The 12,291-nt window shown below is 35.6% G+C and overlaps 1 protein-coding gene across 10 annotated transcripts in view; it reads left to right on the forward strand.

The window, feature by feature from the left end:
* The window catches only part of CAMK2D (calcium/calmodulin dependent protein kinase II delta), a 321,958-nt gene that overhangs the window by 257,006 nt on the left and 52,661 nt on the right, over positions 1 to 12,291 (forward strand). For 5 of the 10 annotated variants that reach the window (XM_021684521.1, XM_044912889.1, XM_044912891.1 and 2 more), the window contains exons 9-13: positions 5,170 to 5,264; positions 7,266 to 7,388; positions 8,215 to 8,298; positions 8,771 to 8,813; positions 12,176 to 12,213. In XM_021684521.1, the coding sequence (XP_021540196.1) occupies positions 5,170 to 5,264; positions 7,266 to 7,388; positions 8,215 to 8,298; positions 8,771 to 8,813; positions 12,176 to 12,213 (383 nt within the window). Of the gene's footprint in view, positions 1 to 5,169; positions 5,265 to 7,265; positions 7,389 to 8,214; positions 8,299 to 8,770; positions 8,861 to 11,742; positions 11,770 to 12,175; positions 12,214 to 12,291 lie in introns of all 10 variants that reach the window. The other 5 variants (XM_044912890.1, XM_044912892.1, XM_021684522.1 and 2 more) reach the window with 3 other exon arrangements.

Here is a 12,291-nt window from a genome sequence, read left to right on the forward strand (position 1 = left end):
TAGTTGTAATGCAGAAGGACAAAGCCTCAGAGGCAGGCCACACTTGCAGCCCAGCCTAGGTCCAGAATGCTAAACGACTCCATTGGGAGTCTGTTTTATAATTTCCTAACAGCCTACCTCAGATGTTTATTAGAAAAATGTCTAATTAAAAATTAATATAGACTATTGCCATTACAAATCTAATTTTCTTCTTTACGCCATGAACCATAGCTGAGGGATAAAACTACGTAGGTATCACCTTTCTTCCACCTGTATCTTGGGAACACAAACACAGACACTCATCATCATCATCATTGGATGCATCTGTTACATCAGATAGTAAAAATGATATAAAAATAAATTTAATGTACATTAAGTTTATAATGTAGTGAAAGATAGAAAAAATATTTTTTTATGTTGTGAAGATGAGGTATCAATATATTGAAATTTTTTTTCATGGTCTTTTTTTTCTTTTTAACTCCACTATAGTAAATAATTTTCGGTTTTGATTTTAAAGCTTTGTTAGGTTTTTATTTAAGAATGTTTAAATACATTGTTGTTTAAATTGGTTGTGATTCACACGAATTTAAGAATTTGCTTTTGAACTGGATGTTCCTGAAGCAGGCTATCATAGTCTAGGGTGATTAAACCACTGTTTAAAAGCCATTTTCACTGCCCCAGTGTCCATTATATAAAGATGTCAAGTCTGATGGACAAGAGCAAGGCTAGATCTCTCTAACAAAGAAAAGGTAAAGAAACTCAAGAGATCAACACCGTTAAGAGAAAAAAAGGAATCTTAGGCCATGCCAGGCAAAGTTTTACCTGTCTTAACCCATCTGTCCTTGGTTTCCATTGTTTAAGGGAAAGCAGAAAAAAAACAAAACAAAACAAAACAAAAAAAACAGTAGCAGTCAGAACTGTGGCAGAAACTAAAAACCTCATGCAGGCCAAATAAACTTTCCAAAAGTAGAAGGGAATTGGTTCAAGATGGCAAGGTTAGAAGATCCCAAATTCACCTCCCCCCATGGACACACTGACTCTATAGCTTCATATGGAACAGTTGCCTCTTAAAAAACAAACAAACAAACAAAAACTAAAGGCTGGCTGGGTGTTGATTATACATCAGGCAAAAGAAAACCACACTGAAGTGGGTAGGAGAGGCTGGGACACAATCTCACAATAAACCCTGACCATGACTCAAAACCCAGGCCTTCTCCTTGAGGAGTAAAGGAGAAGCACGTCCCACATCCAGCACGTCAACTTTTAGGACCTGCACCTGAGAGATGAGCACCCAAAACATCTAATTTTGAAAACCAGTAGGACTCATGTCCCAGATGCACAAGACTATCATGATCTAAAAGACAGCTCTTAACAGGCCTAGATGCTTGGACATACCTGCCCAAGGGCCTAGCTCAGAGGCAGCCTGATTGCCTCCAGACATAAAGTGAAGGAGGTTGACCTGCTTATGTTACAGTGTCAGCCTGTAGGGCAGGCATCTAATTTAACACACATATCTAGGAGCCTACTGGAGTATCCTCTGGGGTGGAGACTGGCAAGTGCTGTGTCCACACTCTCCCTTCGGAGTGCTCCAGAGCACCAGGAAGGAAGATTTTACATGTGGCTGCTGCCCAGGGAATGCCTCCTGACCGGCTGGCTCTGGAGGCCAGGGGGGCTTGTGTTCCTCATTTCATGAGACTGTAATAATCAGCATCACCCAGAGAGGAGCTCATACCCATGTCTGGCTCCTTGATTTTTGCACCTGCTGCCAGGCGACACCTCCACATTGCCAGCTTTGTTGGTCAGTGGGGCTTCTGCTTGTGGGTCCCATAGGACTGTAACTGATGGAGAGATAGTTCTTAAGTAGCCACCACCTCTACCGCACAGCGAGAGGCAACAAACCTAGGAGCTTGGTCTTTCTGTGAAGGGGGCCTATTAACTAAAAACTATGGCTGCAGCCTGAGGGGCAGGTTTCTAATTAAACACACATCTAAGGAATGACTATAATCTTTCCAGAGACCTCAGCACTGCTTTCTTCATGCTCTCCCTCTGCCACACTCCAGAGTGCCAGTGTCTCCTGGAGGGAAGCTTTGCACGAAGCTGATGTCCTGGTTTTTACATCTGCTGCCCTGTTTTTGCATCTGCCCCCCAGGGTATGCCCCTTGATTGCCTGGCTGGTCAGGGGGACTTGCATTCCTGGGTTCCACAGGACTGGCAATTGAAGAAAAAATTCTTGGCAGGCTGCCATCCCAGGACACTGCACAGATAGCAGATTGAGGCATACCTCCTTCTAGTCTTTCTGTGAAGGGGGCCTCTTGGCTTGTCCTAGAACTTTGCCCTGAGGAGCAGGCTTCAGGGTTGGTACATATCTAGTAGATTAAGAGCTACTCTCAAGGAATGTAGGTTGTAGGGACCATCTTGGCACTGTCCTTCTGCCTTGTTCCAGCTTTGCTAGTATCTCTCAGAAAAGAGATTATACATTCATCTGCAGCCCCAATTTTTGTGACTGTCATGCAGGGGGCCACCAAATTGCTTGGCCGATGGGGCTTATGCTTGTGGTCCCACAGGACTGTACATATTTGCATAATTTTAAAAGCTGCTACCTGAGGGTCTGGCTTCCAAACAGTGTGAATCTAGGTACTGAGCATCTCTCCTTTCAGTCGCTGACAGGTCTTGGCACATCCTTACCTACTGAGAGCTAATAAAAATATAGTAGGCTTTTTGGATAAGAACAAAGGTTTGAGAGACGACAGAGTTGGAGCAGAGTTGAAAGACAAGGTTCATCTTCTACACAAGGAGAGGGGGTTGTTCTATCTACTCTATAGATCAACACAGAGTCAAGTAAAATGAAAAAAAAAAAGAATATGTTCCAAATGGAAGAATAAGATAAAACCTTACAAAAAAATCCTTAATAAAATGCAGATAAGTAATTTACCTAATAAAGAGCTAAAAGTAATGCTAATAAAGATGTTCATCGAACATGGGAAAAGAATGGATGAACACAGTGAGAGCTTCAATAAAGAGATGGAAAATAAAAGAAAGTACAAAATAGAAGTCACAGAGCTAAAGAATACAATAACTGAAAAACATACTAGAGAGGTTCAACAACAGATTACATAAAGTAAAAGGAAGGATCAGTTAACATGAATCTAAGCTGCTGGTGGAACTCACCCAATCACAGCTGCAAAAAAAAAAAGAAAGAAAAAGAAAAAAAATGAAGATAACTTAAGGAGCTTATGCAACAACATCAAGCAGACCAACATTTACATTATAAGGGTCCCACAAGAAGGAGAGAAAGAGGCAAAAAACTTCTCTGAAGAAATAATGGCTAGAAACTTCCTTAAGGAAGTTAAGGAAGGAAGTGGGGAAGGAAACAGACATCCAGATCCAGAAAGCCCGGAGATTTCCAAATAAGATGAAATCAAAGAGACCCACATCAAGACACATTATGATTAAGATGTCAAAAGTTAAAGATGAGGAAATATTAAAAGCAATAAGAGAAAAACAGTTGTATGCCAAGGAACCCCCATAATAAGTGTTTCAGCAGAAACTTTGTAGGCCAGAGGGAGTGGCATGAAACATTCAAGGTGCTGAAAGGAAAAAAACTTCCAACTACAAATATTCTACCCAGCAAAGTCATTCAAAATTGAAGGAGAGATCATGAGTTTTTCATACAACAAAAACTAAAGGAGTTCATCAAACTAAACCAGTCTTATAAGAAATGTTAAAGGGATTTCTTTAAACTGAAAAGAAAGTTTGCTAATTGATAACAAGAAAACATATGGAAGAATAAATCTCACTGGAAAGGTAAATACATAGTAGAAGTAGTGGATTAATCGATTATAAAGCTGGTATACAGGTTAAAAGACAAAGGTAGTAAAAATTCTGATTGTGATAATTAGCTACAGGATACAGAAGTAAAATGTGACATCAAAAACAAAGCATGGGACAGGGAAGAGTAAAAATGTAAGCTTTAGCATAGGATCAAACTTAAGTTATCAACTTAAAGTAGACAGTTATAATTAGAACTTGTTATATGTAAGCCTCATGGTAACCACAAGGTGAAAACCCTACAGTAAATACAGAAGAGAGAAAGAGAAAGTAATAGAAGTATACCGCTAAAGAAAGTCATCAAACCACAAGAGAGCAAGAGAAGAAGAAAGGAACAGAGAGAACTACAAAAAGAGTCAGAGAACAATTTTAAAAAAAAAGGCAAAAATAAATTTACACTGCCTATAAGAGACTCACTTCAGCTGTAAGGACACATAGACTTAAAGTGAAGGGATGGGAAAAGATCTTTCATGCAAATGGAAACCTAAAGAAAGCGGGAGTAATTATACTTGTATCAGACAGAACAGACTTTAAAACGAAGGCTGAAATAAGAGACAAAAATGAGCATTACATAATGATAAAGAGGTCAATCCAACAAGAAGATGTAACATTTGTAAATATTTATGCACCCGATATAGGAGCATCTAAATATATAAAACAAATATTAACAGACTTAAAAGAAGAAATAGATAGCAATACAATAATAGTAGGGGATTTTAATACCCTATTTACATCAGTGGATAGATCATCCAGACAGAAAATCAATAAGGAAATATTGATCTTAAACATGTTAGACCAGATGAACTTAACAGATGTATACAGAATATTCCATCCAAAGGCAACAGAATACACATTCTTCTTGAGTGCACATGTAACCTTTTCCAGGAAAGATCATATGTTAGGCCACAAAACAAGTCTTAATCAGGGACACCAAAGAGTATGCCATCCCAATGACAGATGAGTTTCATCTTTAGGTATTGACCTGCTATACCTCTTTAGAATTCTTTGGTCCTAAAGTTAACAAGGAAATACTGTCCTTGAACAACCCATTAAACATAACAGATATATATGTAATACCCCATCCAAAAGCAACTGAATACACATTCTTTTCAAGTGCACATAGAATTCTTTGGTTTATGTTTCTAACTGCCACATATTATCAGAGTTCTTGAGCGTAAGAACAGGAGAATTCACACGCCACCGAATGCTTCAGAGTAGATCAGGGAATATCTTTCTGAAGTTTTCCAAATACCCAGTGTCCTCTTTGAATGGGTGTGGCTTAGTGTCATTGTGGATCTGCCACATTTAACTTACTGTTGCCTGAATGATTAAACATTATGTTAATATGCTCATTCTGTCCAGGTGTCATTCTCTATATCCTCCTGGTGGGATATCCACCCTTCTGGGATGAAGATCAACACAGACTCTATCAGCAGATCAAGGCTGGAGCTTATGATGTATGTAATAAATGTTCATATAACTGTAGATGAGTGTTTGGTTTTTGTTTTTTGACCAAGAACCAAATTTTTTCATTACAATTTTAACTAATTCTCAACAATTTCTCTTATTATTTTTCTCTCTCCTAGGGAAAGAAGTAAGGCCTTATCTATTTTCTCTTTTTGACTTAACTTTGTTCATTGATATAATTTTCTCTCCTTTAACAAATATATCTGTAAATATGATTTACCACCACCTCTGGGTACACCTCACATAGCCAGCCCTCTGGAAATTAGAGTTCAAGGTCTGATGATGCTTTCCTTTTTTTTTAATTTAATTTTATTATGTTATGTTAGTCTCCATACAGTGCATCATTAGTTTTTGATGTAGTGTTCCACAATTCATTGTTTTCGATAACACCCAGTGCTCCATGCAGTGGGGTAACTAAGAAATAGGCAATATCGGGTCCACCTGCTGTGCCCAAGTTAAAAGCTCAATGTGGAAGTGAAAGGAATTTAAAAAGTCTATATTTTATTTTATCAGGTCTCATGAATTCAGCATGGCATTTCTGTTAAAATGTTCTACTGTGGATGTGTGTATCACAAGAATTTAAAATGTATATTCTTTTAATTTTGAAGCATTCCATTTTAGTCAGACTAATAATTGGACCAAATTATGATTTACGGGGCCACAGCTAGCACATTCATCATCTTTACAGACTACAGGGAGGCACCCCCCGGGGGAGATACAGCTCTGCAAATGCACTGTTTGATGAATGTGAAGGAGTGACTTTGTTAAAATTTTAAAAAATGAGAAAAAGGTCCACCTTTATTCAGGCTGAACCAGCTCCCAATTTGCTGTCAGAAGATCTGTACATCATGAAGGAACAGCCTTGAATATTTCTTCAGTAGCTCCTAATCATTAGCAAGTTTTTACAGCTGCCCAAAATAACTTTTGGAATTAAAATGACAGCTGTTAAACTGGCAGAATTTGAAGTTAAAGAGTCACTATCATTTTTCTCATACTTCATTTTGCCAATGGGTCGCAAAGTACCCATTTTATAACTACTGAAAGTGAACTAAAGTCCAGGACACAGTGACAGTAGCATTTGTTCCAAGATTGTCTATAAAAATTCATGAATTGAGAAAAGGACCTGATATTCTGTCTGTTGTTTAGAAACTGATGGGATGTAAATTTTTCCAAACCTATCAAGGATAGTATTTCTACTAATAAATTATATAGAAATGAGGTTGCATTTTTATCAACAAAAGAAACTTAGAATAAATGGTTTTATTATACAGGTATTAGTGCACAAATGGCTTACTAAGAGAAGTTGTGAATATTGGTTCCTTTCAAGAACTTTGCTTTGATGAAATTTGTAATTAAGTAGATTAACTTTTCTGAGGTGTTAAAATGAAGTCCTGCAAAGGCTCTTGTAGGTTGAGATTTCTTCTCAGTACTATATGACAAATGGCCACAAGTAGTAAGTCAGTTTTGACGCAGGTAATGGAAGCTGTGTTATGATCTCTACTATTACTGCTCATGAGTTGTGAAAGTACGTAATACCTCATTGTTTTTCTGTAATACCTCCTTTTGAATCTTGGTGTAATAGCATGATGACATCAATACATGTGACAGACTGTCAGCTTTATTGATGTTTGCAAATAATTATGAGAAATATTGCATAAAATTTTATTTTCAAAGCAAAATAAGGATGCTTTGAGGGGACTAGAAGTTTATTTTTCTAAATTTTAAAATGTATGTACTAGGTATAATATGCAATTTAGAATATGTGTTTATCCCTTATTGGTTACTTTTCTTTAATATATAGAAAGAGAGGGAGATATATACACCTACATTGATTTATCTATCAATTTATCTATTTGTAGATACAATTTAACTTCTACAAAAAGTAAATTTATGAAGAAATTCACCACTTAAGAAAATGATTAGTTTACTTGGCTCTTTCCTGTTTGAGTGTATCTGTTTTTTAAACTCTTTATAAATTTGTGTTTTTGAAGTTCCCATCACCAGAGTGGGACACAGTGACTCCTGAAGCCAAAGACCTAATCAATAAAATGCTTACTATCAATCCTGCCAAGCGTATCACAGCCTCAGAGGCACTGAAACACCCATGGATCTGTGTAAGTGACAGTTCTCTAAAGACCTTAGGAGCAAAATTAAAAATAAATTTTCTTTAAAATATTTTTCATGGATTTAAAATAATTTTTGCAGAAAAAGATGAAACTAAAAATGAATGCATTTTTAACTCAAGGTATTTAAGAAAATAAATTTGTAATGCTGATAATTGCTGTTTGGGGTAACAAAATCTGATTTACATTGATTGATAAATATTGCCTACAATAATACAAGGAATGAGTATTTCCCCTACCAGTTATTGATAATACTCATGAACAGAGGTCAAGAAAGTGACACCAAGATTAACTATATCCCAGTAGAGAATATTAGACAAAGTTCAATTATTTATCATTAGGCAGCTTTAGGGAAAAAAATAAGGTTTAGAAGCTTGTAGTGAAGTTATACTAGCAAGAAAGAATGGCCATAGTAGCCTGAATATATTTTAGATGTGCTAAGAAAAACTGAAATTTGGGGGGAATGTAGAGATTTCAGTACATTTCTAGGATTAAGTATCAAATGTTAGGGCAGTAAATATGGTGCTAAGTAAATGAAAGACAGTCCAATAGAAATATAATTAAAGACATTGAAATACAGATAATTTGGGGAATTATTGATATTCATTTCTATACTTTCTATAGATAAATGTTGCACCTTCATTACAAATAGTCTTGGCAAAACTAGTCGTCCGTTATTAGGGAATTTTTTTGCAGGTGAATACTCACAAGTTCATCATATGGGTTCAGGCATCATTAATGCAGTTTTGATGAAGTTGAGATACTGTAATGCTTAGTATGTTTTAAATATCCTGAGTTTCTTCTCTTCCTCTTCCAGCAACGTTCTACTGTTGCTTCCATGATGCACAGACAGGAAACTGTAGACTGCTTAAAGAAATTTAATGCTAGAAGAAAACTGAAGGTAAGAAATTTTACATTTTTGTGGGGAGGTGGACTTGGCAGAGTGAGAAATGAGATTCTATATGAGAAAATAACTCCTCAGCAAAGGCTTTTAAATGTGCAGACCTCAGTAGTCTTATTACTCTTCTTCTGGGTCTTCAGAAAATGGAATAGTGCACTGGAATTAAGTCTACAGTGAAGAGCTAGGATCTCTGTGGCAGTGTGTGCTGTGGTTCCTCCCTTCAGAGGAAAACAACTGTGCAACTTGACCATTGGAATCTGGCCACACACATGAGGGCAGCCCCAGCATTACGTGAGACATAAGCCTGCTGCTCTCAGGAAACAAACAAACAAAAAAAAAACAAAAGCAGACAAATAAAAATCCCTTGACTGAAAGTAAGGCTAGGAGAAGATTTGTTATCAAAGACTGTTTATTTGTCAGGTCAAAGATTTGCATGAGCAACATTAATTTCATATTCTTATTTTTCTGACAGGGTGCCATCTTGACAACTATGCTGGCTACGAGGAACTTTTCAGGTACGTGTGTTAAGAATTCTGTCCCTTATTCACTGCTTTCCTCTTTAGTAGTCATCTTGGAATTAAAGAGAAACCTAGTAATTAGAAAAACACTGTTGTTTAGGGATAGCAAATATATCGCATGGAGTGCCTGTCATTAGGAATCCTCCTGGGTACTGTCTCCACAGAGATATTAGGCACGTGACTGCACTCTTCACAAGAGCACTCCAGCAGCCCCTCCCCTGGTCAGTGCCGTGCAGCCTTTGAAACCCACCTGTCATCCTTGCTGGGGATACACACAAGTTGTGGAAATATGTACTCCCTCTTCTTGAAGCTCAGCATTTCGAACCTAGAATTAGTTCATTGATATTTCATCAACTAATAATTATGAATAAGATTTTTTTGTTTGTCTCATAGGGAATCCAAATAAGCAAGATTTTTAAAAGAAGACCATTATTGAGGAACCCAGTTCTCTTAGGCCCAAGTTCTTTCAAAAGTACAGTTGTATCTTGGCACACTATAGGAATGGTTGCATATTTCAAAGGTATCTAAACTCAAGAATTTACAGAGAACCCTACCTCACAGTAATAACACAGGATAATAAATGTTCCTCAAAATGATTCCATGATAAAAATAATTTTTTAAATAAAAGAAGCTAAGCCATTTCTTTATTATAGGATGACTTTCTAAAATGGAATTAATATATATTATGTCCAGAAATTACTTGAATTTTGGAACCCTCTTCTTCAATAATCACAAAGGACCAGGTTTCCAAAAATCAAATTTTGGTAAATTCTAATTAGTCTTATGTATGGGGAGGAACTGAAGCAGCAAGAAAGCTGCATTTGGTAAAGTGGCTATTGAGACTTGGAAGGATTATCAAATGATTTGCCAAAAATACTACCACTTTACTTTGCTTACTGTTTATATAAGAGAGATCTGAGACATCAAATTATCCAGCTATTCTTCAGTTATTTCTCCCTGTACATACTTAACTCCTGGGTATTATAGTCCTACCAGGTGATGATCCATAACCTTATCAAATGTTCTTCAACCTTCTCAACTAATTTTTAGTTACTTTTTATGACTATGTTAAATGGTCAGCTTTTGCCCCCCCATTATATTTAGTTATACATAATGTGAAACCATAGGAGGCTTTCCAAAGGCTTCCACTGACCTGTTAAACAACAACAAAGAATACAATGAGTAATGCTACAAATTGAGGGACTGTGTTAGTCAAATGTATGTATTTTGTCCAATTTGTTTGGTGTAATAAAACGTCGTTACTGCCTTTGTCAAGGTACCTGTTTTATGAACAGTTGATTAATATAGTTGACATTTATATGGGTGAGTTCAATATCATCTCATTAAATATTAACTAATATATACTATATTCAAATAAATATTTCACTGTGGCCAAAAAATTAGTGAATCAATAAAAGATAGGATGATCAATATATATTGTTAAAGATAAACTAACTTGAAAAAAATCTCCAATATTAAGACTGGGTATTTTGTTAGTCTTAAATACACTCTTAGGCATAAATTGGGCCTTTTTAAATATATAACACTCATGTATAGAAGCTTTTTGTGTACATCACATTTTCCTTTTCATCATTGTGTAAACTAAAAACTCATGACTAATGTGTGAATTTTATATTGTTTCTGATGTCTAACATGAAAGGCAAACTTTTTTTTTTTAATCCATCACTTCAAAACCAACTGAATAACATTGGACCCAGTTACAACATCTTGTACTTGATATTGCATTTTAGTTTTGAGTATTTTATTCATTCTGTTTCATTAGCAAACGTGCTCTTTAAAGTAATTTGTCCATAAGTATATGGTTATAAAGTTGTTTTTATTTTTTTTTTTCTTTTCTCCCTTTATGTGGAATGTATTTCTTGTGAGGTAAGGTGAATAGTAACCAAAAGGGACATTTCTGCATCTCCCAGGCCAAATCCCTGCTTACCCTGAATCATTGTCTTCTCTTTGCTTGCTATTGCAATTTCAACTATTCTGAGTTTGCTTTCTAACCTATTAACTGCCACAGGATTTACTTAATACTGCTTTTTAACTCTAGGCAAATACTATAGCTAAGGCAACTATTCTTACAATGTCAATTAATAATAAATTAATAGCTTTGTTGCTAAGGACTAAATAAAATTAACATTTTTGCATCTTAAATTTAAAATTATACCAAAGTGATATCAAAATAATATCCCAAATCAAATGGATGTCAGGAAATTACATGTTCATGCAGTTCTATTATAGCTAGGTATTTCCATTTCAGATGCCAAAGTCTACTCTGATATACTTAAGTAAATATATATATATATATATATAACATATATATTATATATATATAAAACATTTAATGGAAACATAGGTATATACTTTGTCCTGCATATTTATATATGTTCTACACTTGGTGTACTGATTGTCATTAGCAGTTATATAATCTGTTAACTGTGTATGAATGTACCCATTCACTAAGTATATTTTTTGAAAGGATGACTTCACCTTCTAATATACTCAAGAAGCTCAGTAACAGAAAGAATGCTAAAAGCTGTCCTTGGAGAAATTGAAGTTTCATATGAGACCATATAATTCAACGGTTCTTTGATTAGTTGAAGATTTTGTTTTGTTTTATATCTCACCTCAAATTTTATGATTTTTAATTTTTTGATGTAAAAGGCTTTTGTTTATGAAAGCTTTGTATTCTGATTTGAAGTATAAAAGAATACATCATGCCTTTTTTTAAAGGTCCTATGCTAATTGTTTAAAAAATTTGCTCTTGGCCAATAATATGCCCTTTCATTTTAAATACAGTTAATACTATTTTTTGTAAAGATGAAAGCTCTGATTTCAAATATATATATATATATTTTAAAAGGATGTTACTTAGCCAGAGCAAATTTTCACAAATAAATTTCAAACCTTCAGAAAGAGGGGCTTAAGTGGCAGAACTGACATGGTCACCATACTTGTGGTATGAATGAACATGTGATACAATCTGTCAGCTGATGTCTGAAGACTGAAAGCAACTTTCTGGATTACAAAAAGCATAGTCCAGTTAAAGTTCCAGTATCCTTTTCGCAACCAACAGTGAAATAAAGTCCAATAACATAACTGGCGAAGTGTTCAATTTATGCAATGAACTGAATAAGAATTTAGTGCTACATTTGATGTGGCAAAACCAAGAAAAGTGATACTGTATTTCTATGTCCTGTAAGCTCGCGCTCATCAGTGTGACCTTGATAACTTGGCATATGTTGGCCATAACTCAGTAAAGGTGATAGAAGGAAACAATAACCTGATTTGTTGCCTGGCATCGGTTTCTGTGGATAACTCACTGAAATGGTTTTACTCTCATTTTGCAGCAGCCAAGAGTTTGTTGAAGAAACCAGATGGAGTAAAGGTAAGTTAAAAAGGTGCTCCTAAAATCACTTCTGACTTTCAGATGCTGGATCATTTTTAAATGTTAAATGTAATTTGT

The sequence above is a fragment of the Neomonachus schauinslandi genome, chromosome 2 (genome assembly GCF_002201575.2).
Source record: "Neomonachus schauinslandi chromosome 2, ASM220157v2, whole genome shotgun sequence".
Taxonomy (NCBI): domain Eukaryota; kingdom Metazoa; phylum Chordata; class Mammalia; order Carnivora; family Phocidae; genus Neomonachus; species Neomonachus schauinslandi.